Here is a 22,194-nt window from a genome sequence, read left to right on the forward strand (position 1 = left end):
TAAAACCTTGATGCTTGCCTACAAAGCCAAAAATGGACCAGCCCCTTCATACATGAGGTCAATGGTCAAAGCCCGATCCGTACCTCGAGTACTTCGAACATCAAGTACGGCTCGGCTTAAAATACCTTGCTTTGGGTCTCATGGACGACAAGCATCGAGACTATTTTCTATCCTGGCTCCAAGATGGTGGCATGAACTCCCACTTGCTGTCCGGACAGCAGAGTCCCTTGCAGTCTTCAAACACAGACTGAAGACCCATCTATTTGCAGAATATTTAAAGGACAACTGACACTGCTCCCTTATTGACTGACTAATTTAGTACTTATTATAGGGCACTGTTTATGTTGTTTAACAAACTCTAACACTTATTGTTTATAGCACTCATCATTGTTTAAGATAGACCTTATGTATTTTGCACTTCTAGGTATCAGCATTCATCCCTGTATTCTACAATATTCTAGTTCATTGGTATGTTTAATTCTAACCTACTATACTGTACTTGGATATATTCTATGAGTAAATGACAAAGCACTTTTGTAAGTCGCTCTGGATAAGAGCGTCTGCTAAATGCCGTAAATGTAAACGTAAATGCAAATGATGGAGGATTGGGCTAGCAGCCCCAGCTCTTCCTCACACCTCCATCATCGCAGCCCCGTCCTCATCGCGGCCCGACGTCTTCCAAAGCCATGCCCACGAGTACATGCAACATTGCTGTTTTGTCTGCTGGAATCAGTGTGTCTCTGAGGGGTGAAAATGCTCAAATGTAGCAACGTGGCCTCCCAGGAACAGGAGGAAAGACATCAGTATACGTCTTCACCCATGCAGACTGATGTGCAACACGGCTCTCTTATTAGTAATACATCAAAGCCATTAAACAAAGTCCCTTAACTGGCCTGGCTGCACTGCGTGCGTGTATTGACAAGACAATTCAATCCTAAATTAAGGTGTTTAAGGTCATTCTGCAAACAGACTGGTTTCCGGCACATTCCACCTCTAGTGAGTCAAAATACATGCTTTTATTCCGCTGCTTGCAGATGCATGCAAACCTTCTCAAGCTTTTAACATGTGCATGGGCATCACCATAAAACAATAAAGATAATGCATTAATTTGTCACAATTATATTTTAGCTATGTGGGTTTGCTCAAAAAAGAGGTAGAGCACAATGTACTGGGAGAGAAAAACAAAGCTACTTTGAGAAGGAGTCGCTTTTTAACTGAGTCACTTTCCAATGACACATGCAGTGAAAACCCCCATGGCTGGAACACACAACACATGGGCGGCATGTGTTTCTCGATGTGCAGCTCTGTTCTCTTAGTTTCACGCGATTTCAGTTTCAATATTCAAAAGAGGCTGAAAACCATTAAGCAGAGCCAGGCCTGCGTGTCCCTGGTAGAAGCCCGGGTCTGGTCTGGCTGCCTGCCCGCCCCCTCGCGCTGCTCCACCGACCGTGAGCAAGGAGAAAGCTGGGGGGAGGTGGTTTGGAAGACAAGCAGCAGCCCAGCCTGCCCAGGCGCAGCGACTGTGCTGACAGAGGGGAAAAAGACTTATGGCTCTGGCTAAACCACACACAGAGTAACTCTCACGGGCTTCTTTCACTTGAATATTCCAAAACGGAACTACATTCGGTGGTTTGTTGTGACACGGAGAAAAGGAGAAAGAGAGAGAGAGGTTTTGCTGTAGCGAACCTGAACCTGAAACTGACTAAACTCTGCACTAAGACCAATTACAGAATTACAGAAACAATACATAAAACTACAGAAACAATACATAAAACATTTCTTCTGAGAACATGGATAGATTTTTTTCCCCCTATTTTCAGTTAGAGTTCCAGTTTACTCAGAAGCGGATACTATCGTTTGTTCTGGGTCTCTCGCTAAAGTGGGACAGATGTGAGCAAACAGTCAGTGATGGATGCACATAAAAAGAGAAGTCTTTAAGATGTTTACAAGCCACAGGAATCAAGTGGCTCAATTCAGAAAGCAACAGATGAACTCACGTTTCTGGTAATTAACACTGTGTCAAACACTGTGAGAGCTGACATTACAACACTAGCTGCTCTACAGTACACTTTTCAGACACTAGACGATGGGTTAATTATCAACGTAGGGGACAAAAGAGAACACGTGTCTCAAGTGCACAAAATGAAGGTCCGAATGTCTATCATTTGCCTCCAAAATCTCCAAAACCAGACTGCTGTAGAAGGCTACATGATCTTGAGAGGCAGACAAGGCACTCTGCAATGCCACACTGGAAAGCCACCATAGAAAAAACATCCCTTCACGGATTATAGCGCGCATGGGGGCGCCGATGAGCAGAGCCTCCAGCCGAGGGGAACTGCAGTCATGGTTTCAGTCATGGCTGGGGGGGGGGGGTAAATCGCTGAGCGATACCAATTAGAGGTCAGGCACATGTCAGAGGTCCGATAGGCTGAAGTCCCGTAATGGATATGTAATCGAATTAACTGGAAATGTGCGAGGTGACCAAGTCACATTAATTAGATTCAGGCTTTTACAGATTACAAATTACACTTAACGCTTGATGCACAGCACCTGCTGCCTGGACTTCCTAAAGCATAAAATTTAATTACATCTTTTCCAAATCAATATACTAAGGTAGAAAAACACAAAAGCAAGTTAACCCTAATATGTTCAGTCAGCTCCAGATGTCAAACCAGCAAAACAACATAAAATCCTAAACTTTGTGCTATAATTGTTATGCATAGTAAGATAAACATATTTATATGCACTGCTAAATAAAGATGTGTAGAAAGAAATTAAATACTGAAGAGTATTTAGTACAGGTGCAATGTATCTACAACTGGTTCGTGTATGACGAAAACCCAGGTCTAGCTCAGGGGAGCCAAACTCCTAATTTTCACTGGTAATTGGTTAGTAACTAATGAGAATTAGGTGTGTTTGAGCAGTGCCCTAGGATATGACTGAAAAGGACTGTTGGATGGAGTAACATACTACAATGGTGATGACCGAAGTACAAACCAATTAGCTGATGGGGGAAAAAAAAAAAAAAAAAAAACCACAAAAAAAACGGAGCTGTGCCTGCCATGCCAGAAGGCCCAAACCCAGTCCGCATGGTTTCTCAGGCATCCCACATTTTTGCCCTGGTCCTGCTTTCAACATACCTGAGCCACGTAAGGCTTTACCTGGCTAGGGTACACAGGGACCCAGGACAAGACTAAAACATGGGTTTCTCTGGGAGCTCAGCAGACTGGTTTGGCCTGGATTGTTCCAGAAGGGAGTCGAGTGGCACGAGCAGCGGTCCTACCTCAAGCACAGGGCCTGCTCCCAAGATGGTCCTCTCCACGCCACTGGCATAGCCCTTCTGACTGAGAGCAGTGAGGCAGTGGATGAGGAAGTTTGTGCTCTGCGTTTTGCCTGAGCCGCTCTCCCCGGAGATCACGATGCACTGGTTGATCCTCTTGCGAAGCATGGCGTAGTACGACACGTCGGCGATGGCAAAGATGTGCGGCTCCAGCTTGCCCAGCTGGTGGTTCTCGTACATCTTGACGTACTTGGGGTTGTAGATGGGCAGGAACTTGAAGGGGTTGATGGCGACAAGGATGCTGCCGGCGTACGTGTAGATCTTCTTCTTCTTGAAGCGCCTGCGCAGGTTCTCCAGGATGGTGTCCTCGGTGAGCGTGGGCAGGTTGCACAGGTCGGCCACATCCTCCTGGCGGGGCGGGAGGAAGCCACGGGCGACCAGCCGCTGGGAGTCCGCCTCGGCACCCGCTGCCCCCTGCAGGTGCACGTAGCAGATGGATCCGTCGCGGTTGCGCTCCTGCAGCAGGAAGTAGAAGCCGTCGCTCTGCGGGTGCTCGTCCTGAGCCTTGCGGGGCCAGAGAAGGACCCTGTGCACGGGGAGGTCGGTGGCCTCCAGCACCCACTCCTCCCCTCCGCTCTCCTTCACCTCGGCCAGGACATAGTGCCCGGCCCTGTCCAGCCCCAGGCTGGCCGCTGCGTCCTGGATGACCGCCGCTGCTGTGGCCTCCTTGTGAACCTGGAGCTTGCAACACAGGGCCGTCTCCAGGGAGAGACGGGGGTAGATCTGGAGGACGTAGGCCCGTCCATCGTGGCTAGCCGGCCCGTCGCCATCTGTGACACTCATTCTGACTCCGTGCGAGTCGTTTCAGCATTACGCATTGCCCTGGGACTCACCATCGAGCACCTGAATGACAGGAAACACAGAAGCTACTCAGTGCTAAGCTCTGTAACACTGCTGGACCAAGTTTCATTTAAAGAAATAAAAATAATTAAATAAATAAAAATTCTGGTCACAAGTATGCTAGAACATTAATGAACGTAGAGCACAGCGCTGAGGCCACAGTGTTAACCACACTTGGCCGTTGTGCATGGTTGGACCTTCATAGGCATCATCATAACCACAGAACCACAATTACTGTACTGTGATGTTTTAGAAGTATTACATCTGTAACGTCACTATGTGAAACAGCAGTCAGCACACAATGAAATGAAAGCACATAGACTGAACTCAGTAAAGAACACAGAGAAACAATTCAGTTTGCACAGTCCTTAATAAAGGCGGATCATGACGGATTAGAGAAAATACAAACATGCCAGCATGAATGACAAAGAGCACATTTACACATTTACATATGAAAATGAGTCAACCAGGTCTTCTTGTAGGTCTCAATGCATCAGACCTGTTTATACCATTAAAGAGAGGTTCCACGATGCGACACCAAACTAACCCTCTGACCAAACGCAGCCGACGCACATCAAAAACGCTCAGACGCCTCTCCATTTTCACCTTAAAAGGATCTACAGGCCCCATGTCTTATTACCACCGAACAGTAGCCTCTAAACGGCTTCAACAGAACAGGAATAAAGCGTATGGCAGGCAGGCAGGCATTTCCCCCCCCCCATTCATTAGTCCAGTTAAGTCCCCGCTCTGCTTAAAATGCTGCACCACCATCTGAAGGCAGAACAGACAGAGTAGCCAGTCTGCAACCGCTTCTTTGTTTTTCTTCCTGTCCTCAGAGCTGTCCCGCTCCGTCCGCGGCACCTGGCCTGAGCCGTGCGCCCCGCCCCTTCGCTGCTAACAGTGGTGGTGCAGGCAGGGCAGAGGAGCAGGGCAGGAAGTCGTGGTCAGACAGCTGCAGGCAACATGCGGCCGCCCCGGAACAGCAGCCCCATGTCTGCGCTGATGACACGCTACCTCTCTATAAATAAAAGGCAAAAAAAAGCCACAAAGCCCTTGCGTCACCAGGGTCAGCATCGACATAGCAACTGTATCCCTAAACTACACAACAGGGCTGAAAACCACCAAAGGGGGAAGGAAAAAAAAAAAAAAAAAAAGTCAGTGGTTAAAATGAGGACACGTAATCAACTTGCTGTTAGAAGGCAGGAAATGATTAAAAACAAAAAAAACTTTGCTAAGACATGTTTGATGAACAAACTGCTTCTGCCCTGAAGTGACCATCATTTTAATATCTCCATTATAAACATGTACATCCAATCAGAACTACATTACAGTCCAAAGTTTCCGTTTCAGCTTCCAAGCCGTGCCTCCTGTTCACGCGAAGTGACAGCAAATTAGCGACGTAGGAGAGGCACTAGAAAAATGAAGGACTGCTAATGCTAGTACCTTTGTTCGTTTGTATAGATAACACTACATCTTAGTATCAGAAACCGCAAAGGCAAGTTCCTTCACGAACGCTTACCAGCTCATGGTGGTTTGAGGCAAGCGTGTGATTCAGCATTGAGTTCACATGATGCCAATTGGTGAGACTCTTTTAGCAACTTGATAGCTACATTTGCCTTGTAGCTCCTATGCAAAACTAAAGCAGCAAAATGTGTATACAGAACATGTATTGACTGAGTACATCTGAGGCAAGTGGTACACAACAGTGTAGACGTACAACTAAAAAGTACAAAGATTACTGCACTACGAGAGCACTTTTGTTAATGGTACAGCCCGGTCTCTTAGCAAGTCCCTCCACATTATCCCCGGACCCAGCTCACAATCAGATCGGTGAAGCTCAAACTCCAACACAAAACTCATCGCCTTACCAAATCCGGCTGTTCCCCTGACCAAAGACGCTCACAGACCTTCATCTCCGAGCCATCACAATCGTGTCTCACTGCAACCTGCGACTCAAAACTGCATGAGTCAGGAAAAGGAGAAGAAAAAAAAGAAAAGAAAAAAAAGCTGATACACAAGCCCGGTGTGGAAGGAAGAGGCATCTACACTAACTGCAGATCAGCTGACAGCTCAGCAGAAGTGAGCATGCAAAGACTTTTGTCTTTGGCACTAGATGGAGTCGTCTGTTTGCAGGTCTCGACGTCATGTTCTATGAGTGAATGTCCAAACAGAAGACGCCTGTGCACTGGAGGGACCGGAGCGTGCGGACACCCGAGATGCTTCATCGCCCGGTCGGGTTGCAGTCATGAACGCATCACAAATGTCAGACATTTGCAGCCTCTGTAAGCCTGTCTTCTCTCTTATCTTTCAGCATCACTGCTGTAGGAATGAAGGCTATTGTATAAACAAAAGGAGAAGTTTGACTAAAGTATAACCACTGCCATAATGCTTGAACAATGATAAAATATAACCAGTTCACTATGTAGCTGTCTGAAATCTTCTCTACACAGATGCCTCCAAACAACACATATACCACCAGATGATATGGTCTGTTCCTGTTGGTGCAGCTCTACCACTTCAAATGATGGCTTCAAATTCACTTACTGGAACAGTTAGACTTAAAGAAATAGCCACAATCTCATTCATTTCTGCTTAATGCATCACAGAATTATTAGATTAGAGTATAATTAAAAATAAAAAGCCCTAGTTAATTTAAGATGGTATGTTCTTAACAGTCTTTTGTATTTGGCCAGCTGTGTGACCTAGCTTTCAAAACAACTCAACTTATCCCTTCGATGGTGCATTATTAGATTTGGTCTTGACCGTGGGCCAGTTTTATATGGAGTGAAAAACTGAACAAAAATGTTTTGGTTTTTTTTGCTTTAACTATAATCTTGAGTATGTGAGTGATTTCCTGGGAAAAAGCAGGGCTAACTCAAAACACTTGGAAACTTGTACTGATACAAATCAAGTTGCTCTTGAAAGTCTCAAGAATATTAATGGTGCTTTCTGATGAGTAATTTGGCAAAATAAGCAGAGCAGGAGAATCAATATATTTGTAGGAAATGACGAGCTTTTTTAGTTTTTAACAGAATATTATAAAGGTCCTTTCTTTTTGAAGGGTCTGCTAAAGAATGGCTGGTTTAATGAGATATCAAACAGCTGGAGGAAGTGAGCCATCCCGGCTGGTTTTAACTCCAATTACCATGGTAGGTAGGAAACTCTTTTTACAAAAGCAGTTACAAGGTTTTCTTTCTTTTTTCAAAACATGTCATTATCCTACAAGTTTAGAAATGTGAAACAAAACAGATGCCATAAAAACGCACAATAACGCTGAAAACCCTGCTTGAGTTTTCCTTTGAGTTCTGGCATTTCTTGGGAGAAAAAGTCGACATGTGAAAGTAAAGCACATCCTCAAAGTCAGATACTGACTCGGAATCTATACGAAGCTGAAGTATGCACAAAGCATGCAACCACAAAAGTGCATCATCATTCTAGTCAGAGCTGGCATGATTCACTCGCCTCTCTGAGGAGCCCAGCCTTAGAGCCCAGCCTTAGAGCCCAGCCTTAGAGCCCAGCCTTAGAGCCCAGCCTTAGGATAAGTAAAGGGGTTCTATCTTCGCAACCGCATTTCAGAGTAGAGAACGAAATCCACAGTTTAAAAAGAAAGAAAGGCTGCTTACCTGAGCTCCAGCTTCCTACTGATGGTAAACAAAGAATCAAGCTGTTTAAGAGTAAACACTACAGGTCAGGATCCCCAATCAGTCTAGAAACTGTAGAAATGAATGGCTTGTGGCCTCCTCATTTGTAATGATCTGAAAATGTATGTTTACTCCAGCTGAGCTATGTTTTCTTCCATCACAGGGATTGGGGTGGAGGGGCATTTCCTGATGATAGTAAGTAGAAGGTCAGAGACAAGTCATTAGTCAGTGGTGAGGGCAGACATAAGTAATTGCTCACTCCAATACTCAGCACTGAGCCACCAAAACAATTCCATTACAGAGTGAGTCAGTGATGCAGCGCGGCTCCAGGATATCAAGAGAGGACCGGTCTGTGTCTCCCCATCTGTCAGTGTGTCCGCCTGCTGTTCTACCTGTCAGCCGCTCAGTCTGACGTTTTGGCCGCCGTATTCTGACCACACAAAGCAGCCTTCGCGGTCTTCCTATCTACTAACAGAGGAGGGACCTCAAAGCAGCACTCCTTGGCATAACACAGACCTCAGATCTACTGAGGTCAACGCTCTACTTTATTTGCCTTCCTTCTGCGACGGAGGAGGCGACACGAGCGTAACTCAGACCTCCTCCTGCACCTCATGGTTGGAGACGTGTGCACTTGGCTGAGCTCCCAGCAAGACATCCTGGAGGAGCAGAACAAGAAAGGGGGGGAGGGAACCCCACACACACCAATAAAACAAATCACATCCTGAGGTAATTCAACCATGGATTCATTACGGCCCAACACAGCTGGGGTTGTCCTGAACTAAATGGCTGTCTCCAAATAGGAATGTGCGGGTGAAACAGAAATAGGGCTTTTGTCTACAGATCGCCTAGTTTTAAGGCCCTTAAGCCTTTTAGCAGATGGAAGCGCTGGTGCGGGGGGTGGTCAGGAGCAGGACAACAAAAATCCTCTCAGCAGTACAGAAGATCCTAGTGCAGATTTTTATTAAGCGTAGATTTCTAACCACTGGATCACAGATTAGGCAAATATTTACTTTTAAAAAAAGGAATAGAAATTTCAGTAAATATTTTGCATACTTCCTACACCTTGAAAGCTGTCAACAGAACCACCTTTTTGTTTAGCTGGGCCTGTCTGGAGGGATCTGCCTGTCTGTGTTTCAGAACACAGCCAGAGAAATGTGTTACTGCTGCTCATTTACACAGTGGCTTAGTCATTGACTGCGTATAGAGTGACTATGGTGGGGGGCACATGAGCATGACTGGGAAAGACTGAAGAACGTGAAGACGTGAACCGCTACAGTTATAACGCTGACATCTCACAGCCTTAGCTAACTAGATAAATGTGTTGCTATAACGCTAGCCCTCTTCACCATGAAACAAACTTGGTGAGTGCTTGGTGATCTTACTTTGAATGACTGAGGACTTCTCTGTTCCCCTTAGGCAACACTACTGAAAAACACTTTCAAACAAAAATTCAAAAAGACAGATGTTTTTCCTTGATAAGACAATGCTGTGCTTGTTGTTGCCAATAAAAACGTAGCCCCTGACTAAAGTAACGCTCAACTCTGACAGTTCTATAGGAAACATTTTTCATGCCTGGGCTGAAACATTTGGTGCCTCATGCAAAACAGAACAAGGCACAGCAATTATAACAGTGACACCCCCTTTAAATTAACCATTTCTTTTCAGTCAAATAAACAAACAAATACAAGCACACTGCCTTGGTTTTGTCACAGCTGAATTTAAAGGGTTCTCAAACAGCTGAGCTCTTCAGCCTTCCCTCTAATGTGGCCTATGTGGACATCTCAACATTGTAAAAGTACAACTGAAAATTATACATATAGTACAAGAATGTGCTGTTTGCATCCAGCCCTAGTGTACTGAGCAATACTGACAATTTTGAAACTGCATTAGAATTGCAATAGTAATGCATATAACTTCTAATTGCAATTGCACCTGCTGGCAAGCACAGACAACTATATAAAGATTTTTAGTGCCTGATCCTGAACTGTCCATCTCAATTGTGTTGTCATGTTCAGTAAAGCTAAACCTTACTAACAATGTGATTTGAACGTCAATATTCCAATGTCTACTGTGTAAAATCACCCGGTTAGTCATGTGTAGTTCCCAGAAAAAACCCAACTGTGCCAGAAAGTCCATGGCAAACAGCAAGGAGCACTACTGCAGAAGGAAAGGTGAGGTTTAGCTTGCAGACAAGAACATCATAACATAGATGTGCTAGTTTAAGGAAAAACACCCATTCTAGCTCATGAGATCATTTGGAGGCATTTGACTATTCGAGTTGGGGGTGTTAAATCAGAGTTGTAGTTAAACTTTGCAGGGAGCAATTTTGGAGCAGCGTAGGAGTTAAACCTTTTCTCCAGGAGCAGAGACAAGACCAAAATTAGCAGGGATGGTATATTTCAAGTCTACGCATCCCAACTGCAGTGGTACAATCAGGTTAACCTTACCCAGACACAAGGCCAATCAAACTGTAGCATGACCTCAACACTAAACATAGCCTTAGAGCCATGCTAGTGCAGTCTTAACTTCAAGTGTGATTACCAAACTTCCCTTCCCCAATCACAAACACATCTCTCTGCATACACTTGCAGATGAAACTGTGCAAAAAATACTTTACTGGGCCACATAAACTGGCACATCTGCATCATACAGGAGTGTTTCCGGTGGCATCCTGAAGACATCTTGAAAGTACTGAGTGTGGTGGGACTCTATAATTCAGTTAAATTCAACAGAGAGGGAGAACTAAGGAGACCCATAATTAACTTTTCACCAAACCAACAGACTGCTGACAGTGGAAGACCCGGGGGTGGGAGGGTGGGGGTTTGCGCAGCTGGAATAAGGACTGTTTAAACTGTTCAGTACATTGTGAAACCAATCACGGGCCTTCTTACTTTATCAGAGTGGACTGTGGTGTTTAAGAAGCCCAGCCATCTCGGTCTCTCATGTTTTAGGATATGCTATTTGCAGTTTACAACCTGGAGGCATTACAGAACAAGCAATTAACCAGACTAAGGAAAACTGCTGTTTGTTGTTTCTTCAGCCATTACAGTGATCCAGAGATTAGATGGCAAATTCAAAAAGATGTCACCAAAAACACAGCCGCGCCTTCCTGACTTAGTTTTGCCATTGAGGACCCAGCCCTAGGACTGCATCAACTGACACACAAGTGCCAAGAAACTAATGGAGCAAAAATATTTACCCTTATTTGCCTTAAAAGGAATGAGCCTTTTTAGTTTTTGAATTCCTCAGCAAAATAGGACTTTTATAGGTCTTTCACTTTATGTTTGGCTAACTGCATTATTTATGCTTAAAGGGGTCTCTGGAGCAGAAATACACCACTCACATATGCAGAGTGTTCCAGCAGCCAATTTGTCTCAAAAAAAGGCCTTGTAGAGATTTACAAGTAAGTAACTGAAGTCAATGAACTCCATTAACTTGACCAGTTTTGGCAAGCAAAGTGAAGGATAAAATTGTCTCTCACTATTAATATTTACCAAATTAGACACCTTTCTGCACAGTAGGAAGAAAAACTGGGCAGTCATGCAGGATAACATAAGTCAAGATTTCTGTTGTTTAAATAACAAGATCTATTCTATAATTTCCAGTCTTCATAGTCTCCATCCTCTCCTCTGTCCCTTATCAGCCTTAAGACTACACTTTGTTAAGCTTTAGGTAAACACATCACTGCTGCCATGGTAAAGCAAGAGCACCCTCCTAGTGTACCATCACCCGTCTTTGTTCAGGAGTGGCACACCCCTAAGGACAATGTAATACAAGCCAAAAGAGCTTCTGTTCTGTAGCCCATTATGAAATATCAGCACACCTACACAGCAAGAAACTTCCATCAACACTGTGTGAATGTTAGAAATTAAGTCCAAAAATGAAACAACGGGAGCATGGGAACAAGGGCAGAAAGCCTGGCCTCTGCACCGATCTACTAACGTTAGTCATAATGGACATATCACAACTGAGAAACGAGAATTTTTTGTTAAGTGGATGCAATGTCAACGATGCATGAAAGGCACAAACTGAAACAGGATCAAATACACAAAGCCTCATCCTGAAGCCTGGGTGTGTTTACTTAGTTTGTGAAGATCACAGAGTGATGTTTGTCCTTGCTCTTGCAAATGAATGCCTTCTCGTTTAAAATCGGTTTTGATGACAATCCTCTGAAATGAACACAAAGCTGTCTGAAAATCCAAGTGAATTCAGAATTGCATATTAGACAGTTGAAACTAGCAAAGCCTGACTCAACCCAGGTTTGGGATATGACACACACATTTTATATATATATATATATATATATATATATATATACATACATATACATACATATACATATACACACACACACACACACACACACACACACACACACACACACACGTGCTTGTTGTTGCCAATAAAAACGTAGCCCCTGACTAAAGTAACGCTCAACTCTGACAGTTCTATAGGAAACATTTTTCATGCCTGGGCTGAAACATTTGGTGCCTCATGCAAAACAGAACAAGGCACAGCAATTATAACAGTGACACCCCCTTTAAATTAACCATTTCTTTTCAGTCAAATAAACAAATAAAAATACAAGCACACTGCCTTGGTTTTGTCACAGCTGAATTTAAAGGGTTCTCAAACAGCTGAGCTCTTCAGCCTTCCCTCTAACGTGGCCTATGTGGACATCTCAACACTGTAAAAGTGCAACTGAAAATTATACATATAGTACAAGAATGTGCTGTTTGCATCCAGCCCTAGTGTACTGAGCAATACTGACAATTTTGAAACCGCATTAGAATTGCAATAGTAATGCATATAACTTCTAATTGCAATTGCACCTGCTGGCAAGCACAGACAACTATATAAAGATTTTTAGTGCCTGATCCTGAACTGTCCATCTCAGTTGTGTTGTCATGTTCAGTAAAGCTAAACCTTACTAACAATGGGATTTGAATGTCAATATTCCAATGTCTACTGTGTAAAATCACCCGGTTAGTCATGTGTAGTTCCCAGAAAAAACCCAACTGTGCCAGAAGGTCCATGGCAAACAGCAAGGAGCACTACTGCAGAAGGAAAGGTGAGGTTTAGCTTGCAGACAAGAACATCTTAACATAGATGTGCTAGTTTAAGGAAAAACACCCATTCTAGCTCATGAGATATATACACACACATATATACACATACACATATTTTATATATATATATATATATATTACACACACACACAAACAGATTTCACTTTGCTGATGAAGCATCCCGTTTCTCTAGAAACCTTGTGTGTCACTGCAATTTTCTCTCCGACTACCTATGTGTGTTTATATACATATACGCACCCCCTGTACACTCCACTGTACAATGGAAATAACGGGTGGGTTTTACCATGTCTGATGCACAGTCCACACACCAGACAGGGCATTTCCTGTATGACCTCAGAGTATAACTCAGCAGTGACGGCAGTGGACATCAGAGCCAAGTAATTACTGAGCCACTACATAACAATTGGTATCAGTGACTGCGCTTTTGCAAAGGCCTGGAGCCAGGGCTGCCTGTCTGTCCTGCACTTTGATAATGGATGGGCTGTTGGGAGTGAAGCATGGCCAAAGGGTCAGATGTCAGCCCCAACTTAACAAGGCTGTCTTGGTCCTCTTTATTTTTTAGGCCATCAGGGTTTTTATAGTCTTGAGAGAAAGAGCAATAGAGGAGGAGCTCTACTGGCTTAATGGCTCCAGCGGAAGAAGCTCACTCTCAGAACTTCAGTCCACTTACCTGGGTCCACATTTACATGTTCCTGCCTCACAGCCCATAGCTATGAATTTTGAACTTCCAGGTCGCCAAGTCGTAGTGGACTTGAACCAAATAGGATGGAGCCTCCACAGATGAATTTCAGAATGACAGAGAACCGATTACAGGTAATGACAACAGAAGCTCTCTCGGCATCTGCATTGCTGTGAGCCATCACACAACGCGTTCTTCATCCGACTGCATGTTCTACGTAGAAACCTACGGTAGGGAGCTAGCCTTATGACTGCATACAAAGCAGAACTGAGTGGTCCATTGTGTAGCTTACAATGTGCATATCACATTGCAAACCACTTTTTTTGCCCCCTAGATCAGCATCAGAAATGTTAACAGCAGCAGTTTTTGTACTCAAATATGAGCTATTACCCAAGAAACAGGTCTCTGAAATCCTCAAAAGCCTAACCACAAAAGCAGGCAAAAACATGCATTTTTCAGACTGAAGGGCAGAGATGTATCCTATTCCAGTCTCAGCATGGCAATCTAGCAACCCTTAACCTTGACACTCCTAGATAAAAACATGAGATGATCAGAAAATATTATATTTATAATATAAAATCCAACTGCATGCCCAAATATTAAATAAGTTCTCTAAAACTGCGGTTCCCTCTGACCAGAATGATCAATCATCAGCACTGGCCTGAAACTCACGCGTCCCTAAAAACTTCATGACTCTGAGATTCCTCAACCTAGTTTTTGAAAAGATGGTGTGGCTAACTGCAACCAGCACTGAGAGAAAATAGGACTGTTCCCAAATGGTCAGACCCATTTTTTTCTTATACATACACTGTTATTACGGTTATTTATAAACTTGTCTTGACTGGCTACAGAGCTGCCAGCAGGGCTGAGAAATGCCATCCCTGGCATGTGAAACTTTAAGAGATAATTCTCAACCTAAACATTTTCCATACATTTTCACCATGTGTGCATCATCAGAAATCCACACCACATAGCTCAGCTGGTTACTGGATCCTTTCATCCCTTGCAAAAGACACACCCTCCTGTATCCATGTCAGAATGCTTTTAGATGTTCATGGATTAGAGGACTCTTCACCACAAAAAAGTAGTCCTTCGGAGAAAGCAAATGAACATTCTTTAGCTCAAGAAAATTAATATTCTGCAGACTTTGAAAGGCCTGGAACCACTCCAGGGACTTGTTTATATGGCAGTTGTTTTCTTGTTTCATGAACACAAGTTCCCTCTGTAGGAGCACAGGTTTTCAGTTTATATGTGCATGACCAATTTGGCCTGCAGTCCTTGAGTAGAATAATATCTTAATTCCTGAGTTAAGATAAAGAACTGAACTTTGTGTCCGTAGTATTCACAGCTCTTTCACCCTATGGTACTTCTCTCTGATCAACTAATGCTTCTTAGTACACTCCTCCATGCACATTTCTGAATCTAACAAAAAGCTTGTGTCCGCTGACCACTGTTCCGCGTTGGCGGAATACATTTTTTACGCGAAACTCATGTACGTGTCATACGCCACACGAGTCGGGCTTGCACGTTTACCCATTTGGAACTGCGAGATGCATACGCGAAAATATTTCATGCAAAATAAAAATCCCTTAACCACGTGCGACACCGCCAACATTTCATCTCTCGTTTGACTCGGATTTTCCGTAGCTACACGCAGACGTTACTCATCGCGCAGCGGGAGGACTGGAGTCTTTTAGACCTGCCGAGGTCCGTGCTCGAACGAGCGAGCCCTGCAGGCTGCAGGACTAGTGGACAAACCTGGCAGAGCTAATAACGCTTAAAATATATATCGCGCTGAAGCCAAATAACCTAGTTTGGGTAGCTATTTAACGACATGAAGAAGCCAAGACTGAAAAAATAAAATACAAGTGTGAGGATAGATGGTTGTTTGGGGCCAATTTTAGTTTTTAGTTAATCGAACCAGGAAAAAAAAACTTCGTGGGCAACAAATAAAAGATAAGATGTCTGAAAGTTGGCCATCTAATGAAGAAACTTTAGGAGCTGGCTATAAGTGAATCTGTATAGTTATACACATACACCGATGATTTTCGCAAATGATTTCGGGTTAAATCCGAGCTAAAATGTGGAGGACGACAACCTTGCAGCACAACAGCTCCACGGTTAAAACGGCTAACCTGCTAGGCAGAGCTCCATACTACAAACCGCTGTGACAAAAGCTTACTCCAGTTTACCTGCGAGTTGAACCGGCTGTTGCTATATGGCCATTTCCTTTCCGCTTTTATGAACGTTAGGTTATCTAAATATTTTAAGACGACGCAAACCACCCGTCCAGATTTCTAGACCGTCTTGAGGCAGCTAACAGCTACGCTACAAGTACAAAAGCAGACAAAAGCTTGACTGAGTTAGCCGGTGAGCTAACTAGTCACCTCGCCAAACAAACCGACTTCAATAACTCGGGAAAACTCTGGCAAGGTTCAACAAGTGCCATTATGAGAAACAAATACCTTATGCACTTACCTCTTTTGGTAGCCTCCCTACTAAGTTGAAAGCATTTCATAGACAATATATCGCCCCTGGAAAGTCCGAGAAGTCCTGACTGGGAAAACGAGTTTCCAGTGCTGCTGAAGCCGAACTAGCTAGCCGACGGGCTAAATTAGCGCTCCTCGGTCGGATTTTTCATGTTCTCCCGAAACCACGGTGTTCTTGCAAATGGCAGATACGATTACGGCGTTGCCTTTTATTTTTTTATAGTTCTGAGAGCCTCTTACAGCTCAATGTTCATCACTTCTGAACTCGGTTGCCGTGTCTAGCGCACTTCCTCTCAGAGCCAGCGCGCTCAGAGGAAAAAACCGCCGCGAGCCCTTTGACACGCGTCTCGTGCGACTCCGCAGGGCTGATGGAGGTTTGCATCGGTGCCGCTTCCAGCAGCACTCAAAAAATGTAACGGATCCAAAAGCATTCATTTATTTTTTTTTCATGCAAAATGATCAATAACGTATTGGTTTATTTCAAGGGTATTTGGTCGACTAACAACAACAATAATACCGATATTAAGCTTTATTTCTATAGCACTTTTGTCATTCGATCACTTTGACTCTACGGTCAATAGATAACACTGTCTATGTAGTTTCCCATATCTTCCTTTACGTCTTTCATGTAGTTTTCACCTGGAATGATTTCACCTGAAAAGTGTCTTTCCCATGCCAAATATCTTCTGAACCACCACACTCCCCTAAAATGTGAGAGTCCAGCTAGAAAACACTGCGTTGTAACTAAAACTCCTCACACAGTCTGCTCTACTGAACTGTTATGGTTACGCAACCACACCGTACATGTCACGCTTTAGAATTTACTTTGAACATAGAAATCTATATACTGTTAATCTATGTGTTGTAAATTGTGTCTTGTTTATCTCTACATTGTGTATTTATCTCTAATGTTACTGGATGCATACTGTTAAATTGTATTGTTGTGTTCTTGTCATATGCCTTGTGTGTTTATTCTATACATGTCAGTAATGTCATTCTAACGCAGGTTTCTGTACCTGGCAAGTATTGGAGAATAAATGTGATTCCCAATTTGTGGTCTGAGAGAGTAGTAGTGTATGTTTTATATTCAGGGTATTCAAATTCCAATAGCTAGGTAGAGCAGTTCTTACAACACCAGAGTCATGAGACAATTCCCAGTGAGCACAGATATGTGGCTTCAGAGTCCAGTGGCACAATACTTTACAGAGTCTTTATAGAGTCCAGTGGCACCATACTTTACAGAGTCTTTATAGAGTCCAGTGGCACCATACTTTACAGAGTCTTTACAGAGTCTTTACAGAGTCCATTGGCACCATACTTTACAGAGTCTTTACAGAGTCCAGTGGCACCATACCTCATGCGACTCCAGCTGGCGCGTTGCATCTAGTGATCTTGCCTTTTATTTTTTTATAGTTCTGAGAGCCTCTTACAGCTCAATGTTCATCACTTCTGAACTCGGTTGCCGTGTCTAGCACACTTCCTCTCAGAGCCAGCGCGCTCAGAGGAAAAAACCGCCGCGAGCCCTTTGACACGCGTCTCGTGCGACTCCGCAGGGCTGATGGAGGTTTGCATCGGTGCCGCTTCCAGTAGCACTCAAAAAATGTAACGGATCCAAAAGCATTCATTTATTTTTTTAATGCAAAATGATCAATAACGTATTGGTTTATTTCAAGGGTATTTGGTCGACTAACAACAACAATAATACCGATATTAAGCTTTATTTCTATAGCACTTTTGTCAGTAGATCTGAGAACTCTTGCGGGACCTAATATACAATTCACTGGGACACTATGGAAGCATTTGAAGGTTATTAAGAATATCTTAAAATAAATTCTGAAAGACATGCAGTTGGTGCAGCTGTCTAAGAATAGGTGAAATATGCTCCCCTTTTCTCATGCATGACAACATTCTCACTACAGAATTTTGCACACTCTGCAAGCTATAAATGGGAGTTCTTTAGTTTACCAGAAAGAAGAGCAATCCAGACCCGACACAAAAGCATGTATATAGAGTGCACCTTGATTCACTTTAAGATCATTAAGAACCTTAAGAAGTCTTGTTTCTGTGCTGTGATCAGCCTGAAGTCAAGAATGGAATAATTTGAGATATCGTATTTTATACAAAACACAAAAGGTCCGACAGGTTCAACTGTCACGCCAACTCCTTTAAAAGATTTCTTCGTTACCCTAGTTACTACATTCAAAGCATCCTGATGTTTTGGTCTACATGGTTTTAATCAGATGAAACAAAAGAAGATCTAGCCTGGTTTCTCACCTTCTTGTTTTTAAAGGCAGAACTCAAGATATTAGAGCCCAACCTTTACTTCCAGATATTGGATTTGAGAAAGTTGTATAATAGAAGGGAAACCAACCAATGCTAATGAAGGAAATATTTGAAATTAATCTATAGTTGCTGAGAATATGGGGATCAAGATTACTTTTCTTCAGAAAATGGCCTGAAAACGGCTATTTTAAGACTTTATGGACAAATTCCTTGGTGAAGTGGTTGACTGATAATGCTCAGAATATCAACTGAGAGTAGGCTGAAGTTTGAAGAAATTATTAAGTAGAGCATCAAGTGGACAATTTGCAGTGTTGAGAAGTGACAACGCTTTTCTGAGTGTTTCATGATTTATTGAGCATACTAACGTAGTACTTCTTTTTTGCTTTTAGAATAGTGGTTGGTTTTCTCCATCAGACTTTAAAACTTGGTTTTGTGTGGGTTACGGCATTATGCGTCTATTTAGTCTCAGGGTGAAATGATCAACTAGGCTTTTACCGGAGGAGTCGGTGAAGAGGATGAGAGATAAATAGGTCTGTGAAATAGGTCTTTATTATTATTGTTGTTGTTGTTGTTGTTGTTGTTGATTGTATGGTAACGCCAGCCAAAGCTAAACGTTGCAATTACGCAATTACGCATGATAACAGTGTCAAATTATTACGCAATTTCGCATGGCAACAGTTTCAAATCATGACGCCTTTGTGGCGGCTATAGCCTGTTTATCAAGTAAGCGGACAGCACTACCTTGTGGCTAGATTTGAGCAACGCAGCCTTGCAGTTTGGAATCGAAGATGTAATTACACAAACTTATACACAGATGTCAGTGTTCGTTTATCCTTGACGTTTCTCAGAAGACTCGCTGCCCTGACCAAAAAATCGTTCCGTTGAAAATAGATTTCCTGAGACTGAGAAGCTCAGTTCTAGGCTAAAAGTGACGCTTCGTGAACGAAAACGATTCATTTCCACCAAAACAGATTAATTTGATTTAAATTTGAGAAACAACCGAAATAATACAGGCATAGGATGTTCTTGACTATTGTATTAATTACGTCTGTATACAAGTGACTGTATGAATTGATGGTTTTACTGCGTTGTTCTGCATAAGAGCATTGTAAAGCATATGCGGCTGCCCTCTGACGCCAAATTTCAACGGAATTAAAGATACCGTGGGAGATTCAGAGATAATCTAGTGCTGCTAAAATTGTGATTTGTACCATTATCAACAAAACCGAAAAGAATATCTCATGACACCAATTCTGCAAGTTCTCAGAAGTTTTCTGGACACTATTCTTGAGCACTTCTACAACACATTCGATCACTTTGACTCTACGGTCAATAGATAACACTGTCTATGTAGTTTCCCATATCTTCCTTTACGTCTTTCATGTAGTTTTCACCTGGAATGATTTCACCTGAAAAGTGTCTTTCCCATGCCAAATATCTTCTGAACCACCACACTCCCCTAAAATGTGAGAGTCCAGCTAGAAAACACTGCGTTGTAACTAAAACTCCTCACACAGTCTGCTCTACTGAACTGTTATGGTTACGCAACCACACCGTACATGTCACGCTTTAGAATTTACTTTGAACATAGAAATCTATATACTGTTAATCTATGTGTTGTAAATTGTGTCTTGTTTATCTCTACATTGTGTATTTATCTCTAATGTTACTGGATGCATACTGTTAAATTGTATTGTTGTGTTCTTGTCATATGCCTTGTGTGTTTATTCTATACATGTCAGTAATGTCATTCTAACGCAGGTTTCTGTACCTGGCAAGTATTGGAGAATAAATGTGATTCCCAATTTGTGGTCTGAGAGAGTAGTAGTGTATGTTTTATATTCAGGGTATTCAAATTCCAATAGCTAGGTAGAGCAGTTCTTACAACACCAGAGTCATGAGACAATTCCCAGTGAGCACAGATATGTGGCTTCAGAGTCCAGTGGCACAATACTTTACAGAGTCTTTATAGAGTCCAGTGGCACCATACTTTACAGAGTCTTTATAGAGTCCAGTGGCACCATACTTTACAGAGTCTTTACAGAGTCTTTACAGAGTCTTTACAGAGTCCATTGGCACCATACTTTACAGAGTCTTTATAGAGTCCAGTGGCACCATACTTTACTGAGTCTTTACAGAGTCCAGTGGCACCATACTTTACAGAGTCTTTACAGAGTCCAGTGGCACCATACCTCATGCGACTCCAGCTGGCGCGTTGCATCTAGTGATCTTAGGCTTGTGATCTTATCTTTGGAAAACCCACTTCACAAAGCTCCTGGCGCAGGGTTCTCATGCGGATGTTGTTTACAGTGCAGATAGAAACTCTGGTGGGTGACACAACAGAGGACAGGCTATTTTGATGTGCTGCATTTCAACACTTGGCAAGCCCACTCTGTGCATGTGTGGTCTCGTGCTTCACAGCTGAGCTGTTCTCTCTCCTAGACGCTTCTATTTAAAAATAACAGCACCTACAGCACAGCAGGGTAAATCTAGCAGAGCAGACAAACTGACTTACAGAAAAGGTGATATCATATGACTGCAGTCGCTGAGCGCTTCAGTTGGACTCATTCTACAGGCAGTGTTTGTTTATGGAGGTTGCTTGCTTATGTGCTTACCTTTATACACCTTTAAGCAATAGGTGTGGCTGGAACCCAATTAATAGCAGAGGCGTTCACATATATTTTGGCTACAAAGTTGAAAGTCAGTCTGCATGAGAGTGAATGCCAAATGCTGTTAACATACATCTCGAATCCAAATGTGGTAGTCGGACAATTGACATAACTGATCTGCAACTCTGCCATCACACCTGAGTAAAGAGTGGATTGAAAGACATGGTGGAAACTCCATAGCACCTAGCCTTTGAGGAAAGTGATATGCATACCCATACTTTATATTGTCCTTCCACCCAAGAAATCATTCACTTGTTCTCTATAGATGTGGGGATGTTTTAGAAGAGATCAGTGCTTCACCAGTGCTTTAAACACGTTAAGCAGGGTAAAGTTACTGCTGGGACAGTCATTGCAGCACACCAGTTTGAAACATCTCCCAAATCGTTTCCATCTCTCATTTACTTGGCCACAGATGGTGAATCGCCAGTTACCTGCATGTGCCAATAAGATTCAAACCAAACAAAATTCTTTCCTTCGAGCTAGTGGCCTTTTGGCTAGAAAAATGGCCACTAGCACTGCCAGAGTGTAAGTGTTTCTGACACTATAGCACGCTACTGCTAAGTACATGGGTGTATCAGTGAAGTGGTTAAAAGGTCTTGTTGAGTGTAAAGTACTGAGGGGAGGTAGAGGCCACTTAATTGATAGATTCTGCATTTGCATGATGGGAAAATCGCTGCAAGGTGAGCCATTATAACTGCATCGTGGTGCTCTTGCTCTGGATACTCTGTGGAGCTCCTCTGAAGTTGACAGTTCTAACTTTAAGCAAAACCACATTTTGAAAGATGCTATACAGGATATGATGCTATCTGAAAGCTACTGGAACGATACATAAACAGACGTCTGCAGAACAATGAAGAGAGAAAGCCAACTGTTGATAAAAGGTGGACAGCAACTTCAGCATGTGACTCCCATGTTTCTCAAGAAAAGCAACACCTGAGCCTTATCACACTGACATGTTTACTACTATTGGCAGTTCCACTTGTTATCATGTTACGAGGGTGCCACTTCCACCAGAGAGGTTGCGATACTCTAACCAGTGCCAGTTAAGACTCCTGTTCAATATTGCTGGGTCTGGAGTTCTTCAGGTGCTAAGATTTTTCCAATAGTAATTGGAAAAATAGTCAGCTAAGAGCAAAGTTGTTGTTGCATGCTTGGAGGATTTC

At 43.0% G+C, this 22,194-nt stretch overlaps 1 protein-coding gene across 5 annotated transcripts in view; it reads right to left on the reverse strand.

Moving 5' to 3' along the window:
* Positions 1-16,426, reverse strand: part of myo9bl (myosin IXb-like) — a 47,733-nt gene extending 31,307 nt beyond the window's left edge. For 4 of the 5 annotated variants that reach the window (XM_081708156.1, XM_081708153.1, XM_081708154.1 and 1 more), the window contains exons 1-2: positions 16,069-16,425; positions 3,284-4,183 (exon numbers count right to left, since the gene is read on the reverse strand). In XM_081708156.1, the coding sequence (XP_081564282.1) occupies positions 3,284-4,123 (840 nt within the window). In that variant the 5' untranslated portion in view covers positions 4,124-4,183; positions 16,069-16,425. Of the gene's footprint in view, positions 1-3,283; positions 4,184-16,068 lie in introns of all 5 variants that reach the window. The other variant, XM_081708152.1, reaches the window with a different exon arrangement.
* Between the last annotated feature and the right edge of the window lie 5,768 nt (positions 16,427-22,194).

This window comes from Electrophorus electricus, chromosome 26, assembly GCF_041902795.1.
Source record: "Electrophorus electricus isolate QZ-2024a chromosome 26, ASM4190279v1, whole genome shotgun sequence".
NCBI classification, from domain to species: Eukaryota; Metazoa; Chordata; class Actinopteri; order Gymnotiformes; family Gymnotidae; genus Electrophorus; species Electrophorus electricus.